Source organism: Corylus avellana, chromosome ca5, assembly GCF_901000735.1.
Source record: "Corylus avellana chromosome ca5, CavTom2PMs-1.0".
Lineage (NCBI taxonomy): Eukaryota > Viridiplantae > Streptophyta > Magnoliopsida > Fagales > Betulaceae > Corylus > Corylus avellana.
Genome location: NC_081545.1, coordinates 19,392,962 through 19,415,545, shown reverse-complemented (window position 1 = coordinate 19,415,545; position 22,584 = coordinate 19,392,962). Strand labels below are relative to the sequence as shown.

At 39.2% G+C, this 22,584-nt stretch overlaps 2 protein-coding genes across 2 annotated transcripts in view; both read right to left on the bottom strand.

The window, feature by feature from the left end:
- LOC132182852 (pentatricopeptide repeat-containing protein At3g22150, chloroplastic) overlaps positions 1 to 6,129 on the bottom strand; it is a 22,396-nt gene extending 16,267 nt beyond the window's left edge. The window contains exons 1-2 of the mRNA XM_059596206.1: positions 3,179 to 6,129; positions 849 to 1,069 (exon numbers count right to left, since the gene is read on the bottom strand). Coding sequence (XP_059452189.1) covers positions 3,487 to 6,009 — 2,523 coding nt within the window. The 5' untranslated portion in view covers positions 6,010 to 6,129 and the 3' untranslated portion in view covers positions 849 to 1,069; positions 3,179 to 3,486. The remainder of the gene's footprint in view (positions 1 to 848; positions 1,070 to 3,178) is intronic.
- A 4,387-nt stretch (positions 6,130 to 10,516) lies between these two features.
- On the bottom strand, positions 10,517 to 10,960 carry LOC132181903 (uncharacterized mitochondrial protein AtMg00310-like). The gene has a single exon (XM_059595129.1). It carries the CDS (start codon positions 10,958 to 10,960, stop codon positions 10,517 to 10,519), a length of 444 nt encoding a protein of 147 aa, XP_059451112.1.
- Between the last annotated feature and the right edge of the window lie 11,624 nt (positions 10,961 to 22,584).

Sequence of the window (22,584 nt, the reverse complement as noted above, 5' to 3'; positions counted from 1 at the left end):
GTAAGTGATTCTAGGAAGCTTCAATTACAACTTGAATAATCCATTTAGAGTGTTAGTGAAAATGTGACTAGTGCTTTTCCTTAAGTTGTTACAAATGGTATCAGCGTTGAGGTCCTGAATTCTAACCCTTACTTACTTCATAGTTTACCTCTATTTCAATTAAATATTTCACGTATTAGGCCTTAGGTATTGAGTGGGAGTTTGAGACTACGTGAAGGGAAGTGTTGAAGTATTAATTAAATGATTAAATTCACTATTTCCTATCAACTTAAGCTTTTAGGATAAGTAGCGAGTTAACATGATATTAGAATAACCTAGTAACACCATGTGGCGCTAAGGCAATTCATGACATAGACCTTGACAAGGACGTCGGGGATTTGAGTGGAAAAAATTGTGACACCGTTGAGAGTTAATCCCAATTTGGGAAGATGAATTGCCCACATGGAGTGGATGGATTATAAAAGAGTTTATGGGTATTGAAGCCCTACATTGGTTCCTTACTATGTGGGACTAGGCTTTATCAGTGATTCTAGAGAGCACCAATTAGAACTTGACAAGTCCTTTTGGAGTTATAGTGCAGATGTGATCAATGCTTTCCCTTAGGTCATTATAATCTTAACTTCCTCTATCATCCACATTTCCCAGCTTCATTGTCAAAATAGAGAACTATGTTGTTACTAAATTTCTTTTCATCTTTGCTTATGCCTTGTTTTTATTATTTTGATTTCACTAAAAAGAAATTGTTATGGCTTAAAATAAACAAAGCACATAGGAAAAAAGAAAAAAGTGAAGAGATGAAATATAAACATTTAGTAAACCAGGCATTGATATGACCATTTGTAATTTACCTAGAAGCCTTCCTACGACTTAATGAAAAAATATGAAGCTCCATAGTAGAAGCAGACAGAAGGGTCAGAGGATGACATGGACCCTGTGTTCATGGTATCCCGGTGGAAGCTACAACACATGTGCCACAGGTGCAGAAGTTGGGGAAAGTGCAAGTACTAACACTTCTGAACATAGATGTGGAGCTTTTGACCATTGGCTGAAAAAGGCTTGCTCATTCTCTCTGTGATATATAAGGAATAAAGATTTTATTAAAAGATAGAGGAATACAGAAGATAAGTATAATGATCCTCTAAGCAAGTTACAGTTGCAAATTCAAAAGAGCAATGAAATTCGAAAAAGATTCCATATTTTCCAAGGCATGCAGCCAGTCAAAGAAAACACAAGAAAATGCACTTAAGCAAGTTCCCACTCAGCTCTAGATCCCTAAAGGTACGATGACTCCTCTCCAGTGAAATTATCCACAAAATGCAAAGAAGAATTTTCTCCCGAGTCTTACTTTTTTATGATGAATAAACTTCCTTTCCAACATTTGCAACCGCATCTATCACGGTCGGAGGCATCATATGCATTCCAAATATATTAAGGCTACCAGTCACAATTCTTTGGCCAAATGGCAATGTAAGAGAGGATATGAGCCACCATCTCACCACAACTCTTGCATATGTGACATCTATCCACAATAACTTTTCCCCTTTTCCTCAACTTCTCAATGGTCAATATTTTACACAAAAACAGCTGTGCATCCAAAGAATGATACTTCTATAGGCACCTAGGCACACCAAATATTCTTTTATGGAAAATCAACTACTAACAACCGTCCATGAGCCTTATCAAAAGAAAAAACCTTGAACCTTCCATTTTTAGATACCCTCCAACACTTATTATCTTCTCCATACCAAATGGAAGATTATTAGCATATAATAGCTCCAGGAACATGTCTATTGACTCAAGCTCCCACTCTCTCAGAGATCTGAAAAATGTGTTATTCCAAATTGTGATGCAACTCAATATTTGTTATCCACCGCTATCAAAATCTATCCTTCAACACAAAGTCACCATGCCAAATATCCTACCAGAACTGCACCTTACTACCATCCCTTATATTAAAACAAAATGCCAAGAAAAAGATTCTCACACATCCCTGATGCTCTTTCACAAACTCCCACCATAGGATCCTCTCACCTCTACTAAAGTCCACTTACCCCAAGTCTCCCCTTGTTCTACAAAAATGCTGATGTTCCTCCAAACCGCAAATAACCATTTACCTAGCTAGCAACTGATATTGATCTTCACAACAAGGAAAATTGATTCCCAAAATTGTGGCTAGTTATGACCACCACGCAAGTAACATAGTATTCCCTTGAAATTGAAGAACATTATTCATATCAATTCTAAGATACTGAGAATGTTCAAAGCTACAAGAGAAGGCAAGTAAAAAGAAAATGTAGAGATATTAGGTAGTTAATTTTATCATCATGTATTCTGTATCAACTTATGGCTTTAAGTAAGAATTTGGATGGTGAAAATATTTGAAAACTAGTTCTTCTAAATCAAATAGTTTTTTACTTTCCACAGCCTTGTTTCCCATTTTCTTGATGAATATGGTCCTACTTTCCCCTTTACGAAACTTTTTTTTTCCCTGTTTTATAATGCCAAATAATTTTTAAGCTATGAGAAGAATATCTTTTTCCTTTTCCTGTTTTTTGAATTTGAGAAGAAAATATCATGAAAAATAAAGTAATTCTTATATATTGTGAAACCCAACTGGTTTGACAATAAAGAAAACTTCAAAAGATATATCCAATTGCTTCACAATTTTCACCCAAAATTTAGGCTCCATAATGTATATTTGTGTTTCATAAAGTTAGCAGTAGGAAACAACATTTCTTGCATTCAAAGAATGAGGGTTAAATTATCTCTTGTTCCAAAAGCTTAAGCTGATAGGAAGAAGTAAATTTAATCACTTAATCGTTACTTTAACACCCTCCCTCACATGTGGGCTCAAACTCCATTTTAATAGGTGAGGCACAACACGTGGAATATTTAATTTAGATGGGGGTGAATTCACAGAGTCAAGGTTCGATTTCAGGACCTTTGGCTCCGATACCATGGTTAAATTATCACTTGTCCTAAAAGTTTAAGCTGATAGGAAGAGATAAATTTAATCACTTAATCATTACTTTAACACAATAAGCATATTCAAAACATTCAAGGAAAATTTACACAGCATCGGAAGACAAAGATTAATTATGCAAGGTGTTCCCAAGAAGATAATGAGATAACTGAACATAGGGCCTGCAGGCAAGCAGCAATACAAACGATGACTTACCTTGGAGATATTTTCTATTTTAGTTGGTTCAAGGTAGCTTATCCAACCCAGCCAGATTAATCCCTACTGCTCAAGTTCACCACGATAGACCATATCAACAGGCTTGCACAGCACCTTGCACAATCTGCTTCAGAAAGCTCAGCAAACCAGCAGAGCTCCAATTCTGTCATAATTGGAAAAACTAAACATACCATGAAGTTAAAATCAATCATAAGCACAACCCAAGTGACTCAATAGACATTGACCAATCCAGTAGCCTCTAGCTAGCTGCCTCCAGTTCAGTAAACCATGAAGTAGGATGTTTCCTTTTATATTCCAAAGATGTCAACAAATTCCGAGATCCCATCTGCATTGGAAGCAAGACAAGGTCTATAACCAGCATCTTTCATCTCCATAGCCAAACTTTTTAAAATATTATATATCTCATCACACTGAGGGTGCTTTCTATCTCTAGACACAAAACTGTTCACAAATCCAGCAGTCTCAATCCAACTATATCCAGTCTCCTTCCTCAAACCTTTTTCCCACATTTGTTTCCTCAATTTATCAACATCTTCCCAGTTTCCTTCCTCTGCATACATATTTGAGGCTAAAACATGGTAGCCCGTCATGCCATTTACAGTCTCCATTTCAAGCAACTTCTCAGCAACAACTCTTCCCAATTCAAACTGTTTGTGAATTCTGCAAGCCCCAAGAAGTGATCCCCAAATTTCTTGCACATTTGCCTCCTCACCCAATCCTTTAACAAACTCGTAGGCTTCAACAACCCTTCCAACTCTCCCTAACATGTCAGCAATACAACAATAGTGCTCAGTTGATGGCTGAATATTATATTCTTTTTCCATGGACTCAAATATTTTAAGACCTTCACCAACCAAACCAGCATAACTGCAAGCAGACATGACCGCAACAAAGGTAATGGCATCAGGTTTAATACCAGATCCCTGCATTGAGTGAAACAAAGAGAGAGCTCTTTCAACCATCCCATGCTGACCATAGCTCAATATCATTGTGGTGCATGTGATAGAATTCTTCTCAGGTGTGTTAATAAACACATTTTCAGCGTAAGTGACTGAACCAGATTTGGAATACATATCAACTAAACTAGTTCCCACATAGACATTTTGGTCTAGATAATGGCGTACACAGAATCCATGGAGCTGCTTCCCCAAATCTATTCTTCCCATTGGATTACAAGCTGGGAGAACTGATGCTATCGTTACAGCATTGGGTATTACATTCTGCTCGAGCATCTTCCTAAAGACAAAAAAAGCTTGTTCAGTGAGACCATTTTGTGTATACCCAGCAATCATAGCATTCCACGTGGCCTGGTCTCTATCATGGGTAAGGGTTTTCTCAAACAGTAATTGTGCAGTCCTAACTAAACCAGATTTAGCATACATGTCTATCAGATAACTCTCCATTCCCTCAAATTGTATTTCATGCCTAATTAGATACGCATGGATCTGCTTCCCGATATCCCAGTTTCTGAGATTTGATGCTGCTGAAAGAAGAGCTGTCACTGTTATATAATCAATCATGAACCCTTGCTTCTGCATCTCATAGACGAGCATCAACCCCTCATCATCTAAACCATTCTGTACAAGGGCAGAAACCATAGTATTCCATGAAACAACATCCCTTTCCAGCATCTTATGAAAAATTTTGAATGAGGTCTCAACAGAGTTGCACCTTGAATACATGACAATAATTGCATTCAGTATAATAACAGGCAACACTGATAAATTCTTAAGTATAAAAGCGTGTAGCTGTTGAGCCAATTTCAAGTGCTGCAACTGTGAAACTGCAGTCAAAGCTGAAAGAAAAGTTACATCATCTAGAACAGTGTGTTCTGATTCTATGGCTTGAAGGAAGACACCGATTCCTTCAACGGGACAGTTATTCTGAACATACCCACCAATCATCGTGTTCCAAACTTCTGTATTTTTCTCCAAACAACAATCAAATATCCTTTTAGCCATATCAAGGAAACCAAGCTCAGAATACATGAATATAGCTGAACTCACAACAAACAAGTCATTGACATATTCACTTCCCAACTTAAGGAGCATTCCATAGAGAATATTCGCATTCTTAAAGTCCCCAAGCTTCCAAATAGCCGGAAAGACATTTACGAAGCTCACACCACTCGGCTTTATTCCCATTTCTATCATCATCCTAAATTGCTTAAATGCTTCCACATTTTGCTCCGTCCTTACATACCATGACACCATAGTATTCCAAGCAATTACATTTCTCTTGCGCATTGTATCAAACACTTTATGTACCAAATCATTCTTTGGAGAATCAGAACCAATACAGTAAACCGTGTCGTCATCGAGTGTGCTCAAACACATACAGTACATATTCAAAAGCGAATTATATACAATCCTACTGGGATTCGATTGGCACCGAATAAAATGGCAATGTACGGCTTTACCAAGCCTTAAGTTGCGTGTTTCAGCGCAGGCTTTGAGAGTAGAAGAGTAAGTGTAGGAATCACATTTGGTAGCCAGAGATGAATTCTTCATCCGGCCGTACAGAAAAAGAGCTTCCTCGGGCATGTTGTTACAGATAAAGCCAATAATGACTGCGTTCCAGAGAACAGTGGTTGGTTTGGGAATCGTGTCGAGCAGTTGGCGGGCAAGATGGGGTTGGCCTTCTTGACAGAGTTTGCTGAGGCGGGCGCGAAGGGTGGGGGCTTTGATGGGCTTTAGCATTGATGGCGAGATGGTTGGGGAAGAGCGGGTGCTGGTGTTGGTGTTGGGGAGATGAGTGGGAGGAGAGGGAGTGGAGGACAGCGGCAGAGGAAGAGCAGAAGAAGAGGCCATTACGAGTTTTTCTGCTGGCCCTTCCTCCTGGTTCTACAGTGGGAGTGGGAGTGGGTGGATGCCGTTTGATATTGTTTGGTTGTAATGGATGGTAGTTGAAAGGCTGCGGTTTGTGATGTCCTTGCTTCCTTTGCTATTTTTCATAGATTGCTATAAAAGGAGAGAGAGTTCCACACAAGTTATGTTATGCCCATACGTACTAGTGGGACCTGCAAAATTCTTTCTTGACAACAGGGTATCAAAAATTACAGGAAAAGTGGAATCGGAACCAGAAAATTGGGGACCCGGTTTCGGTTTTGGTTTGAAAAATCCAAAAATCGGGTACCTTGGTTCCTGTACCCAGTTTTTGGTATCTGGTTTTTACCGAGAAACTGGGAACCGGGTTTCCAATTTATTTAATAATATATATATATATATATATATATGCTAAGTTAAAATTTTCAGACAGTCAGTTTGGAAAGTAGGAAAAATGGAAAACAAAGAAATATATTGTTTGAATATTTATATACATATATATATTTATTGTTGGTAGTTTATATTTATTGTTGTAATATTTATATATATTGTTACTTTAGTTTATAATATTAACATCTAAACAAGATTTGATAGAATTCTGATGTTGGGTTTATTGGGTTGGCTGTAGTAGTTGTTTATTTTCTGATGTTGGGGTCTTAAGCATTTGGAAATTTGGTCAATTGGATCACTTATTTGATGCCTTTCTTTGCATAAAGTTTGGTCTTTACAATTTCTTAGGCTCACAATGAAATATACGTTTTGAATATATATATATAAAGTATTTATTATTGGTAGTTTATATTTATTGTTGTAATAATTATTTGAAACAATCACAACAAAGCTCCTTTAATTTAGACAAAAAGACTAATAGATTTTTAAAAAAATGAGCCAACTTATGAAAAAAAAAAAAAAAAAAAAAGGGCTTATTTTAGGCCCAGTACCTAAAATAAGCCCAAAAAACAATTTTCTTAAAAAACCGGTTACCCGATCGGGTAAAACCGGAACCGGCCAATAACCAAGACCCCGGTTAACCGGGTCCCAGTTCCGGTTCCGGTTTCTCAAAACCGAGAACTAGGGTATCCCGGTTCCGGTTCCCAATTTTGGCCAAAAACCAGACCGGGTTGACACCCCTACTTTGACAAGTTTGTTTTGTTAGCTAACAATAGCAAAACAACAAAGAGTATGAAATTGTCATCAAATCTAAATAGTATGACTTTAGTGACGCTAGAAAGGACCTGGATCCTCTCTGCTTTAAATACATTTTATAGTCTAAATTAGATTTTACACATATAATAGTATGGGACCACGTGGTTCAATAGCCCAAGAAAAATCTCAAATGGTTGGGGCATGTAGTAGAGCGTGAGTTCGAATCTCCATAATAAAAAATTCACACATATACTTGATTAGTATTAGCTGCATTGGATTTTCATTGATACCATGGTAGAGCTGTGTCAGACTATAACTCAGTCAGACTTGAGAGAGTGACTGCGGTTCCTACCGTCTAGGCCCCTTCTATGCGACTCTCAACAGATAGGTGCTATTATGGTCACGTCCAGGTAGGATTGCCACAATTGGTCTCCATAGCCTACCCCTTTTTGCTTAAAAAAAAAAAAAAATAGTATGGAAAATGGTAGGTGTTCCCTTCGTCCTTTCATAGTGTTCTTCTAGTCGTATGTGAATACTATTTTCTAAAAACCAGGTGAGAGAAATAAATGTCAGTTTCTTTTTTAACTTTTTAGAAAATAATATTCACCTACAACTAAGAGGACATTAAAAAAACACTATAAGAGCACATAACATTCTCTATAATAGTATATAGGTTGTAACACTCCCTTCCGGTTAGAGCTAGGTTCAGTAACTGGTTAGTCTCAGAGGCACAATGTAACTACAAAAAAAAAGCCACAAATATATATATATATATATATATATATATATATACATATATATGAGTTCTAAGCTTAGAGATGGCCTAAAATTGCAACATGTATCCTAAATTTATCATTTTATGTCATTGAACTGTTTTTTTTCTTTTCTTTTTTTAATTAAGTGTCTTTAACTCTCTTTATTATGAACTGGTCTATTTAATATATATTAATATGTTTTATAAGAACCCATATATAGAACCAAGATATATGTGTGTTTTAGGGATTATATGTGTTAATAAGTTACTTCAAAACTCTTTAAAATCTCGTATATATTAAAATAAAAAATAATAATAATAATTAAAAAAAATCCATATATAAGATTTAAAAAAATCCATATATAAAAAATAAAAAAATAGTAGTATATAAAACCATATATAGAAAAATTCGTAGTATATACAATCAAGAACTATGTGTCAATATGTTACTTAAAAACCCATATATATAAAAGCCGATCGAGTTCAAACATAAAAAAATAAAAAATAAAAAAAATGGTATTATATAAAATAATATATAGAAAAATTCGTAGTATATACAATCCAGAACTATGTGTCAATATGTTACTTAAAAACCCATATATATATATATATATATATACATGACAAAGTTTTCTTCCAAACTAGGTTGGAGGAATTTTCTCCAATGTAATTTCTAAATTTGACATGTGTCCTCAAACATGTGCTTCTCACTTTTTTTTTTTTTTTTTTTAATACTCTAATGTGCATAAATCACCGTTAACTACAAAAATCTTCCGTCCGTCTAAAATTTATTTTCTCCCTCACGGCATCACGTCTTCTGATGGTTTAAAGGGTGATCATACCATAACTAGTGTAGTCATTCTCATAGCCAATCACAACCTTCCATGGAGGTTATGATAAAGTGACCAGGTGTGACTCTTGATGAAGAGTCATATTCTAACTCTATAAATAGAGTTTGATAATGAGAAGAACGTACGTAAATTTTCATTCTCTCATTATTACGTTACTTTTGTCCTCCATTAGATATCCACCCTAACGGGAGATTCCTACAAATAAGATCATGCGTTCATATTGTTCTAATAGTGGTATCATAGTGTTAAGGTTATGGAAGACAAAGAAGAAAAAGCAAATTCTGATGAAGTAAACAGGGAGTATATGAAGGAAATTTTGCAAACCATCAACAGACAAAGTTTGGGTTTGGCATCTTATGTGGCATTTTATTTTATTTTATTTTATTTTATTTTTGAAGTGAGATTCCATTAAAAAAGGTCACAATGACCTCAGATCGGCACATACAGCATAGTGAATACAGGGTGGGTAATCAACATTCCAGACCTATTCTACATTACTTTCCAAACCCAATTTTGCAAGCTCATGCGCTACCACATTACCCGTCCTTTTAGTATGACACACCTGCCATTCCCCAAAGGTATCTAGCAATGCTTTGGTTTCATTCACCACTGCCCCGTAGGTGTTCCAGCATGGGCCATCCTTCTTCAGAGCATTAACGACTTCTAAGGCATCACCTTCTAGAACAATTCTGGAGAAGCCCAGAGCATGGCATATACCTACCGATCTCGAAGCCGCGATTGCTTATGCTACCGTAGGACTAGTAACATTTGACCAAGGCCCACACATGGCCGCAAGCACCCTTCCTGCAGAATCACGCACTATCATGCCAATTCCCATTTTTTGTCTCCCTCCATCCAGAGCTGCATCCCAATTAATCTTGATCTTTCCTTCTTCAGGCGGCCTCCATACAGTTTCTCCCTGCACAGTTTGTTGGGGCATACCGGCTCTTCTCTCCTGTTCGGCCTTGCAAAATTCATCCACTTGGGTCTTAGCCATGTCCAGAATCATGGAAGGTGGTTGGCACTCCCCTCCGAAAACAATTTTATTTCGTCTAAGCCATAGAAGTCTCCCCACAATCCCCCACTTTTGCATCTCCTCATCATCCAGTTTTCCAACCAGACTTGAGAACAAAGAAGCAAAGTCAACCTCCATTGTAGCACATTTTTGAGTCCTCAAATTACATGCCGCCCACACATCCCTAGCTGATTCACAGGTCCATATAATATGTTCCACAGATTCCTCCATTAATTCACAAAGAGGGCACAGAGCATCTGGGATAATGCCCTTCCTAAATAAATTGAGTTTAGTGGGAAGGATATTATTGCACGCCTTCCACAGAAAAACCTTAACTACTTCCGGAGCCCTTACCTTCCAAACAACCCTCCACATATTTTTGCTTTGCTCATCATTCGAACAACTCTCCTTAGCCCCCTCTTTACGCTCCATGGCTAAATGGTATGCACTTCTCACCGAGAAAGCCCTATTTTTAGTACCCACCCAAACCAAGCGATCTTGTTGGCCCTGGGGACAAACTGGAATATTGCATATGATAGCAGATTCCTCCCTACTAAAGAGTTCTTCTATGCGCTGGAAGTTCCACCAATTAGTCCTCTCATCTATAAGGGAACAGACTTTTGTATCCGGGGCTAAGTGAGGATTCGGTGTTTGAATTGCATACGACATTGGTTTTGGGATCCACCGGTCTCCCCATATATTCACTGAGTGACCATTGCCTTTTCTCTAGATTAGGCCTTCATTTAGAAGGGCCCGAGCATTCCAAATACTACGCCATGTGAAAGGACTCCTCCCCAGTTGCACATTTAAGAAGGTACCCTGTGGATAATACTTCTGTTGGAATACCTTAGCCACTAGAGAATCGGGGTATTGCAAAAGCCTCCACCCCTGCTTAGCTAGTAGGGCCATATTAAAACTCTCCAGGTCCCTATATCCCATTCCACCCTTCGCTTTTGCTATGCCCAGCTTTTCCCAACTCATCCACGCCATTTTGGAATCATTTTCCTTGTGACCCCACCAAAACTGTGACATCATAGAATTTATCTCCTTGCATACAGCTTTAGGCAGTTGGAAAACACTCATGGTGTATGTGGGGATTGCTTGGATCACCGCCTTAAGCAACACTTCATTGCCTGCCTGAGATAAAAACTTTTCCTTCCACCCATGCATTCGATTCCATATAGTACCCTTCAACCCAAAAAACGCTTCCACTTTTGATCTTCCTATTAAAGCGGGTAGCCCAAGATATTTCTCAAAAGAGGATGTTTACTGAACCCCTATAATCGAGAGAATATGATTTTTTGTATCCACGTGAGTATTCTTGCTGAAAAATAGATAAGTTTTTTCCCTGTTCAGTTTCTGCCCCGAAGCTTGCTCATAGATTTCCAACACCGCCTGTATGTTCACCCATTCAATTATATTTGCTTTGCAAAACAGTAAGCTGTCATCCACAAAGAATAAATGGTTTAACCTTGTTCCCCCTCGGACAACCAGAAGCCCCGTAATTTTTCCATCCCTCTCCGCCTTATTTAATAATGAACTAAGGCCTTCGGCACACATGATAAATAAATAGGGCGATAATGGATCCCCTTGTCTAATACCCCTAGAAAGGATGATTGTGCCATAGGGTTGCCCATCAATGAGAATTGAGTAAAAGACCGTACGAACACACGTCATCACCAGTTGGATCCATCTCTCCCTAAACCCCATTGTCTTCATGACATCTGCCAAAAAATCACATTCCACCCTATCATAAGCTTTACTCATATCCAATTTCAGGGTCATATATCCACCCCGACCCTTCATTCGCCCATTCATGGTATGTAGTGCTTCAAATGCCACCAGAATATTATCCGTGATAAGTCTTCCAGGGATAAAGGCACTCTGGTATGGGGAGATGATGTGGGGCAAAAAATTTTTCAATCTATTAGCAAGCACCTTTGAACAAAGCTTATATAAGACGTTACACAGACTAATAGGACGATAGTTCATTAGTCTACAAGGGTTTTTCTTCTTTGGAATTAATGCTACATAAGTAGAATTGATAGAGGAATCAAAAATACCATTATTTAAAAAATCCAAAACAGTCTTACATACCTTCCTTTTGACTGTGTCCCACGACCTTTGGTAAAAGCACGCCGCAAAACCATCCGGGCCCGGAGATTTTAGGGGGTGCATCTGCCCAAGAGCCATGACTACCTCTTCCTCCGTGAAAGTTTTCAGCAGATCCGTATTCATAGTATCAGTGACACAGGGTTGCATATCAGCAAGGCAATTTTATGTTCCACTTGTGTTTCTAGCCGTAAACAAATTTTGATAGTATTCGACAAAAGCCATACTAATGTCTTCTATCTTCTCCCACACCTTCCCCTCCTCATCTTGGATTCTCCGGATTTGATTTACCCTCCTCCGATGGGACGTCCAAGCATGAAAGAAGGGTGCATTTCGGTCCCCACTGAGATACCAATTCTGTTTTGAGCGTTGTTTCCACTTCGTGTCTTCTCTCTTCAAGATAGCATCGATTTCAATTTCAAGTTGCTGAATTTCTTCCCAGCTATCATTTCCCTCTTGCTGTAGCAGGTACTCAAGCCTTCTGGTTTTCTTCTTAAGCTCCTTCCTTGCATTACCGAATTTGCTGGAACTCCATCGTTGGAGCTTTGTTTGGCACCATTTCAGTTTCTGCTGCACAGGTTCCTCTCCTATATTTATGTTGTCCACGTCATTCCAAGCCTCATTGACAATATCATCATATTCTGTATCATGCATCCAACTGGCTTCGATCTTAATGTTTTTCTTTACAAATCTGCGGTTTAACTCCTCGTCGCCAAATTTCATAGAAAGTGGCAGATGGTCTGATGTACCTCCCACAAGGGCCCTTACTTCCCACACCTTGTACAGTCTGCACCAAGCTTCATTAGCAATAGCCCGGTCAAGTCTTTCCTTGATGAGGGTTCCACCATACTGCTGGTTTGACCATGTGTATTTAGCCCCTTGATACCCCAAATCACACAAGCTACACTCTTCAAGAGCCATTCTAAATTGCAACATTTGAGTTTCCCGTCTCATTGCTCCTCCCCATTTTTCATCTTGGTCAATAATCTCGTTAAAGTCCCCAATGCATAGCCAAGGCTCCAGCTCATAAACCTTGAGATGATTGAGGAGTTGCCACGATTCATGCCTTTTGTGCCATTCCGGATGCCCAAAGAAACCTGTCAATCGCCATGCACTATTGCTGTCCAACAGACGGATTATAGCATTTATATGCATCCGGGTATAATTTTGGATTTCAACCAGGTTGCTTTCCTTCCACAGCAACGCCAATCCTCCACTATGGCCAATAGCATCAACAACAAACATTCCTTCATAACCAATTTTCACACGTAGAAGTTCCATCTTGTTTTTCCTACACTTCGTTTCCATTAAAAACAAGATGTCGGGTCTCTTTTCTTTTGCCAACCGGCAAAGTTCGCGTATTGCTCGGGGGTTCCCAAACCCCCGGCAATTCCAACTTAACAAATTCATTGCTCCTGGCGGGGCTGGACAGCCACCGCCTTTGGATCATTTTCGTTCCTCCTGGTACGCTTCCCAGGTACAGGTTGCTCACCCACTGCAACCATTAGCTCCTTTCTTTTTCCAAGAGTGCTTCCCTCAACTGCAGATTCCTCTTGGTTCCCACCATTGTTTCTAGCCTCCCGTTTCCATTTCCTCAGACTCTTTCCAGTTATTAAACCTACTTTGTTATCCACACTGACTCTCTGCTTGTAGAATAGCTGCATGTATAGGTAAAGTGCGTTCCTTGGGCTCCACACTGATTGGGTTGAACGCAAAGTCCATGCACGTATCCTCAGCCACTTGTTGCTCAGTTGGGCTTTCAGACTCTAGCCCATCCATAGCCTTCGAGATAAGGCTCCCCACCTCCAACCCAACATCAACGGCCTTATAGATCTTGGGCCTATCATCGTCATTTCCTGCCGTGGCTGCCTTTACATCTGTTGCTCGCTCCTTTCCTTTTCTAGTTGGCTCTGAATTAATGACAGCATCATTTTGAAATGCCTGATTTTTTCCCTTTTGGAGCTTTGATTCGCCCAGTTTTTCGCCTGGACTCACGCTTGAGAATGAGTGACCATCCTCCTTGTCCGTTGGTGAGTTAATGCTCCATCTAGGGTTTCCCGGAACATTAGGACTTGCCATCCCAGGCAGGTCCCCATCATTCTGGTCCTCTCCAGACGGCGCCTCGCTGCTTCCTGACATCCTCCACCCGTGAACTCCTATTTTCGGCAGCTGTTTCTTTTTCAACCCCTCCACCCGCAGCTCTGGCCCCCAAGGCTTTTCTCCATTACGGCTATTCACCCGCTGGTTTTGTCGTTCCGGGCATCCCATAATGCCATGCACTATTCAACTGCAATTGAAACAAAAGTTTGGCAACTTCTCGTATTCGAAACTAACCCAATGATTTTGCCCCTCCAATGTTAACATCCTTCCACGTTCTAGAGGTTGAGTTAAATCAATGGTTACTCGAATTCGTAAACTCCTCCCCCATCCTACACCATCCCCCGCAACGTCCACATCTTCGAGCTCTCCCAAAGACTGGCCAATTTTACTCCCCACCCCTTTGGTCATGCAAAGAAGCGGCATGTCATGCACCTGAATCCAGAATGGTGACGAACGAAAATCCATTTTTGAAGGAGGGACACACCCCTCAAACTCCTTAAGCACCAAAATCTGCCTATCAAACGACTAGGGTCTTCCTGCCCAATACTCACCTCTTATCAACCTCATCCTCAAACTCAAAGAGCCATAACTTTTCCTGAACTTCTTTGAAACTCACCCTACCCGAGATACGCCAAAGTCTGGATAACATTGATTTGAAGGCTTCCTTGTTGATCCCCTTTTCCGTCCAGAGCCTTCCTACCAGGCAACAGTTCCTTTATGACTTTGCTTCGGCTACTTCATTATCATCTATCAAGATCCCAATCTTTTCCTTTTCCGTTAAGGAAATCCTGCTACACAGTTGCTCTAATTCCTTTTCCGTCATTCCCCAAAAAACCTCCACGACTGTACACCAGCAGAAGACTGAAAACCTCTACTCACACGTTTGCTCCTTCAGATACTCTGTAGAGCTAGCCCTACAAAGCGCCCTTAGAGAGAAAACCCTAGAGAGAGGACGATTCAATGGATTCCTTTCTATGGCATTTTATAATTTACATTTGATAATCTCAAACCCACATGAAGAACTTCTTAAAGTTACTGTTGGTGGATCAAAATTTATTAGAGATTTTCCAACTTTGAAGAAATGTTATTTATTGGAACAAAAATACTGGAAGGAATTCTTTGCAACTCCGTTTGATGCATCTCCTTCAGTGGATCTTCAAAGCCAAAATTCTCCTCCTCCGGGTTTTGACGTTGTTGGTGAATCATCCCCAACCAAAGGTACGATTTCTGGTTCTTCTTGGGAAGGAAATAATTCTTGGGAAGAAAATAATTCTAGGGTTGATGAAATAAATAATTCTAATTTTTTAGAAAATAATTCTGAAATTTTTTCTGCAAAAAATCACTGTCTCGGGAGTTTTTCTGGAGAAGAAACCACTGTTGATCAAAACTACACCGTTTTGATCAACATGGAAGGGGAAATAAAACCCCCTGAGTCAGAAAACCCAAACGACGCCGTTCCATTTAATTGGAACGACGCCGTTCAAGTGTCTAACCCAGGGGTGCAGATAACTACCCCTCGGAACGACGACGTTTCGACGTCTCCAAGGGGGCGCACCCCACATTCTCCAAATGACGCCGTTCCTTTCCAACGAAACGACGCCGTTTCATTCTCATCAGAGAACGCCTACAGTCCCATTAGGGACAACGTCGTTTCACACCAAAACGACGCCAAAATTCGAACTCTCGAACAGGCGCGTAAAAAACGACACGACGTCGTTTTGGATAATTCCAAAAATGACACAGTTTCGGATTTTCACAACCCGACCCAAGATTGACCCGAACCGGGTCCAAGTGGAAACACACGGCTCGAAAATCAGTACTAAGAGCCCAAGCCCAAGAAAAAAGGACCCAAGCCCAATCGGGGTCAAGCCCATTTCCAGCCCAGCACAATCGGATCAGAACCAACCCAAGACCCGAATTGCGACCCGGAGCCCCGATCTGACCCGGAGGTCCAATCTGACCCGGAGCACCGATCCAACCCGCGTGTTCAACCCGCTACGCGCTAGACCTGTGCAGCACGTGACAGGCGCGTGGCACGCCCGAAGACCCGACCTGCCCAATTCCGGTTGGATCCGACCCAGTTCTACTCAACAGTACCGCAATTACCACCATTTTCGACATCAAGGTAGTTTTTTGACCCGTTCTCACTCAATACAACCCCAATTTAACTCATTTCAAAAGCATTGGAAAGCTAATTTGAGGGGCAAGAGTATTGCAGGGTTTTCAAACTATAATTCCCAAAAATATAATTGGGGAAGGGGTGAGTCTTCTCATCAAGGTCAGAGGCAATCTAGTCGGAGGTTTTTTGGTCCGTGTTGGCTGTCACCTACAGACCATAAGGAAGTGGAGTTCAATGTACCAGATTTGGCTCAATCCGAGATTTCAAGTGATAGACGCTTGAGAGGTCCACGTCGTTTGAGCATCGTAAGGACAGTTGAGCAAAGTCCAAGAGATTTGTGGCCAATGGGCAACAATCGATACACACTTCCACCAAGAGGTAACCAGTTCATACCGGTAGTTCCAAACTGTCCGTATTACAGGGCTTGTATGAATGATTACCAGGCAAGGCTGACTTATCCTAGAGATGACTGATCTCAAAAATAAAAATAAATAAACTTATCTATTTTTATTATTTGTCGGTTTGTAATCACTTAGAAATACATTTTTAATTTTGATGTTGGTGTGTATGTAAGTAATATCTGATATATTACAGTTATAGTAAACAAAAATTTGTATTTATATTAAGTCTATCGTATCCACATTATAAAATGGCTATTAAAAGCAGTATAGATTCCTCAAAGGTCGAAAGCCTTAATGGAATCAATTTTAGAATGTGGAAACGACATATCTCTTATGTACTGACGCATGAGAGAACTTTACACACTCTCACATCAAAAAGACCTGAAGTAGAAGATAAGAAAAATGATGATGCTGTCAAGAAAAAGGAAAAATGGATGGAAGATGACCTAATGGCTAAGGCCACTCTCCTCCATAGCATGAAAGATAATATCATCCCACTCTTTGAAGGATACGAGACTGCTAAGGAAATAATGGAAGCATTAGAGGAAAAGTATGGCCCTAGGTCTGATACTCACATACAACTATTATTAGATAAATATAATAATGCACGTATGAGTGAGGATGACTATGTGGGCAACTTTGTAAACCAAATGGAACTCATTGCAAAGGAACTTGCATCTGTCGGTCATCCAATATCCGACAAAATGCAAGTAACCACAATACTTAATGGTCTTCCTCTATCTTGGGAACATGTGATAACATCACTGACCCATAGTGGAAAAGAAATATCCATAATTTCCTTACGAGTTTTGCTTATATTAGAAGAAGAAATGATGAAAAGAAGAAGGAGAGAAGGACAGTCCAGCAACCTCATGATGGCTCAAATCAATACTCAGACTTCACGTGCTCCAGCATTCGAAGGCAAGCCAAGAAAGTTCAAAAAGAAATGGAAAGGTAAGCCAAAAGGAAAAAATAAAATCAAAGGAGCATGTTTCAAATGTGGTAGAATGGGGCATTTCAAGGCAAACTGTCCAAAGAACAACGGTGACAAGAAACAGAAAGAAATAGCTACGACCATTACTGAAGTGATGATGGCAGAACCGACTTCAAATTCTTGGTGGATAGACTCAGCAGCAACAAGACATATTACAAGAGACCGAGAATTCTTCCTAGATTTCAAAGAGAAAAAGGTCGAAGAACACAGAGTGTACATGGGCAACAATACTTACAGTGATGTGCTAGGCGAAGGAAAATGTAAGATTTATGTTAAAGGATCTTCCGTTGTTTTACATAATGTTCTATATGTGCCAAATATCCGGAGAAATCTAATATCTGTTCCCGTATTAGATAGCAAAGGATATGGGATTAAGTTTAAATCTGAGAATGTCTATATTTGTAAGGGAAAAATATCTGTTAAGGGTGTAAAGATAGACAATATGTATTTACTCAAAGTTGATAATAAAGATCCCATTTCACAGTATTCATATGTGTCTGAAGATAGTTTGTTCTTATGGCATTTAAAATTAGGCCACATCAACAAAAATAAAATGAAAAGAATGAGTAAGAGTGGATTACTACCTAGAATTAATTTTGAAGATTTTAATATGTGTGAGTCATGTATTAAAGGAAAAATGATTAGTAAATCTTTTTCAAAACATTGGAAATCATCAGAATTACTTGAAGTAATTCATTCTGACATATGTGGTCCTTTAAGAACTAAAACACATAGAGGAATTGAATACTTTATTACTTTTACAGATGATTATTCAAGATATGGACATATCTAGCTAATCAAACATAAATCTAAAGCAATTGAAAATTTTAAAGAATACAAATTAGAGGTAGAAAAACAGTTGGGAAAGTCCATTACAAACTTGAATAATGATAGGGGAGGTGAATATGAAGCCATGGATTCCTTCTGCAGAGAAAGTGGAATAAGACATTTATATACAATGCCTTATAAGCCTCAACAAAATAGGATTGCAAAAATAAGGAATAGAACTTTAATGGATATGACAAGATCCATGATGGCATATGCTGAGTTATCCATTCATTTTTGGGGTGAGGCTTTATCCACTGCAGCATATATTCTTAATAGAATAAAAACCAAATCAAAACCCCTTACACCTTATGAATATTGGACAGGCATAAAACCAGATTTTTACAACCTCAAAGTGTGGGGATGTAAGGCACATGTACTTATTCCAAAACCCTTAAGGGATAAGTTAGAACGTAAAACATGGGAATGCAAATTTATAGGATATATAAAAAATGGTAGTGGATATAGATTTTACCATCTAGATAAAGGATTAATAGAAGATAGGGATGCTGCATTTCTAGAAAACACCAATCAAATTACTCTTATGGATGAAATAAGACTCCTACAAGAAGAAGATTCTGAATGTCAAACACCACAAATTACTTTGAAAGAAAAAGAACATAACACAGACATTCGGAATAGTGGGAGCAAGAGAAAATCCAAAGATCCACCTAATTTGGATATAGGTGATCAAAACAGTGGGAGTAAAAGACAAAGACGACCATCAACCACACTCAAGGATCATTATGTGCTAAGTACAGATGATATAAATTTGCAAGAAGATCCAGTAAATTTTAAAGAAGCTGTAAGTAGTCATGATGTTGAAAAATGGATTAAAGCTATGGAAGAATAGCTTGAATCAATTCAAAAAAATGATGTGTGGAAACTCATGGAATTGCCAAGCCAAAGAAAAGCAATTGGATGCAAGTGGGTTCTAAGGAAGAAATTCAAAGCTGATGGAAGTCTTGAAAAGTACAAAGTTAGATTAGTGGCTAAAGGGTTTACTCAACAACCCGGTGTAAACTTCGTTGACACATACTCATCAGTGGCAAAATTCGCTTCAGTGAGGATAATCATGTCCATTGTAGCCTTAATGGATTTGGAATTACATCAGTTGGATGTTAAGACAGCCTTTCTTAATGGAGAATTAAAAGAAGAAATTTACATGCAATAACCTGAAGGATTTCAGGTCACAGGACATGAAGAAAAAGTCTACAAATTAAAAAGGTCATTATATGAACTTCAACAATCTTCGAGGCAATGGTATTTGAAGTTTCGTCAAGCAATACTAGAAATTGGTTTCAAGGTAAGTCCACTAGATCACTGTGTTTATATATGTAATGAAAATAATGAATTAACAATATTATCATTATATGTAGACGATATACTGCTAACTGGTAACTGTCCAAATATGATAAATAAAACAAAATCCTTCTTGTCATCCAAATTTGAAATGAAAGATATAGGCACTGCTGCCTATGTCTTAGGAATAAGAATTTCTAGAAATAGAAATTTAAAATTATTATATTTGGATCAAGAAAAATATCTGGAAAAGATACTTAAGAGGTTTAATATGGATAAATGTAAACCTCTAAAAACACCTATTTCAAGAGGTCAGTACTTGAATAAATCAATGTGTCCTCAAAATGAGACAGAGATTCAAGAGATGGAATCTATCCCCTATGCCCAAGCTATGGGCAGTCTCATGTATGCAATGAGAACTATAAGACCTGATATTTGTTATGCGGTGGGATTAATAAGCAGATATCAATCTAATCCAGGGAAGACACATTGGCAAGTAGTAAAACGTATATTTAGATATTTGCAAGGTACTAAAAACATGGGATTATGTTTTGGTATAAGTGATCTAGAAATTAAAGGATTCACAGATGCAGATTTTGCTAGGAATGCTGATGATAGAAAATCAACAAGTGGGTATGTGTTCTTGTTTGGTGGAACAGCTATTTCTTGGTTAAGCAAGAAACAAAATTGCGTTGCAAAATCCACTATGGAAGCTGAATATATATCATGCAGCACAACAATAAGTTTTGCAGTTTGGATTAAACGCTTTGTAGAAAGTTTAAATTTAGGTTTAAACAGTAAGCCAGTCAATATGTTTTGTGACAATAAGTCTACTATCTCTCTAATAAAAAGTGGAGCACAAAGCTCCAAAGGAAACATATTGATGTAAATTATCACTATATTCAAGATATAGTGGAAATAGGGGAAATTAAAATTGAATTTATACCCTCAACAGAGATGGTAGCCGATCCTATGACCAAAGGATTGTCTTTGGAAAAATTCAAAGAACATGTAGTTACAATGGGATTGAGAACCACCTAGGTGGTAGCTACATATATGTTTAAGCACAAGCGGAAGGATTCAGGGACGCCTGAATGAACGATTTTGTGCAATTCTGTTTTTCTAAGGGAAATAATTGGTCAGGTAATAGACAGAAGACACTTAAGAAATAATATTACAACTTTCATAAATGTAAGGTTCACCGAGAGACTTTATGTTACAAGTTGGTAATATATATATATATATATATATATATATATATATGATCTTATAGTGTAAAAGACACTGATAAGAAGTATCAAGGAAACTTTTGATTAGAAATATCAGTGCAGGTCACCAGATAGTTTTGTGTATGGCTGAAATCGTCAATTGTGGAATAGGTGTGAACTAGTGTTCCTTACCACAGAGAATTGATGTCATTCGTTTAGTTAAAAACAAAATGAAGTCACCTTTATATATAATCAGTGTAAAAATATATGGAAAAAGGAGCGATTAGATAAGATGACAAAATTGTATATATATTATAAAATGTCATAATCTAATGCCGCTCTGTAAATTAAACAGATGAGAGTTGACATGAATAAAAATTATATTTGGTACCAAGGTGATAATGTTCAACTAGATTACATAATGTTAAAGTGTGATCAAGTGGGAGATAATGGTTTAAAGGGTGATCACACCATAACTAGTGTGGTCATTCCCATAGCCAATCACAACCTTCCATGGAGGTTATGATAAAGTGACAAGGTGTGACTCTTGATGAAGAGTCATATTCTAACTCTATAAATAGAGTTTGATAATGAGAAGAACGTACGTCAATTTTCATTCTCTCATTATCATGTTGCTTTTGTCCTCCATTGGATATCCACCCTAACGGGAGATTCCTACAAATTTTAGACGGAAGATTTTTGGAGTTATCGATGGATTGTGGACATTAGGGAATTAAAAAAAACATGTGAGAAGCACATGTTTGAGGACACATGTCAACTTTAGAGATTAGGTTAGAGGAATTTTCTCCAACCTAATTTAGGCTCCGTTTACTTCGACGTAAAATGGTTTCCTTCGTAAAATATTTTCAGGAAAGCCATTTTTCCTGAAAATATTTTCCCTCAAAAACATTTTACGGCGTTTACCTTGCACACGGAAAATAATATTTTTTTAATATCTTTTTTTTATATTTTTTTTTCCAATAAGGTCCCCGCTGGGACCTGCACGGGACTTGTTCGAGACCCTGCAGGGACCTGCCCGAGACCCCGCTGGAACTTAACCGGGACTTGTCCAAGACCTCGCTAGGACCTACTCGGGACTTGACCGGGACTTGCTCGGGACCCCGCCGGAACCCACCTAGGACTTGACCAGGACTTGACTGGGACTCTCCCGGGACTTACCCGAGACCCCGCCGGGACTTGACTGGAACCCGCCGGGACCCCGACGGGACTTGACTGGGACCCGACCAGGCAAGTCTCGGGTGGGTCTTGGGCAGGTCCGATCAAGTCTCGGGCGGGTCCAGGCGGGGTCCCAGGCAAGTTCTAGGCAAGTCTCGGCCAAGTCCCTGGCAGGTTCAGTCAAGTCCCGAGCGGGTCTCGGTCAAGTCTAGGGCAGGTCCCAGGCAAGTTCCAGGCGGGTCCTAGTCAAGTCTCGGGCAGATCCCGGTCAAGTGCCGGGTAGGTCCCAGTCAAGTCCTGGTCATGTCCCGGGCGGGTCCCAAGCAAGTCCCGGTTAGGTCCCGAGCAAGTCTCGGGAGGGTCTCGGGCAAGTCCCAGTTAGGTCTCGGGCAGGTCCCGGGCAAGTCCCGGTCAGGTAAGGTCAAGTCCCAGGCAGGTCCCGGGCGTGTCCTGGTCAAGTCCCGAGAGGGTCCCAGTTTGGTCCTGGGCGGGTCCCGAGCAAGTCCCGGTCAAGTCCCGGCAAGGTTCTGAGCTGGTTTTGGCAAGGTCCATCGATT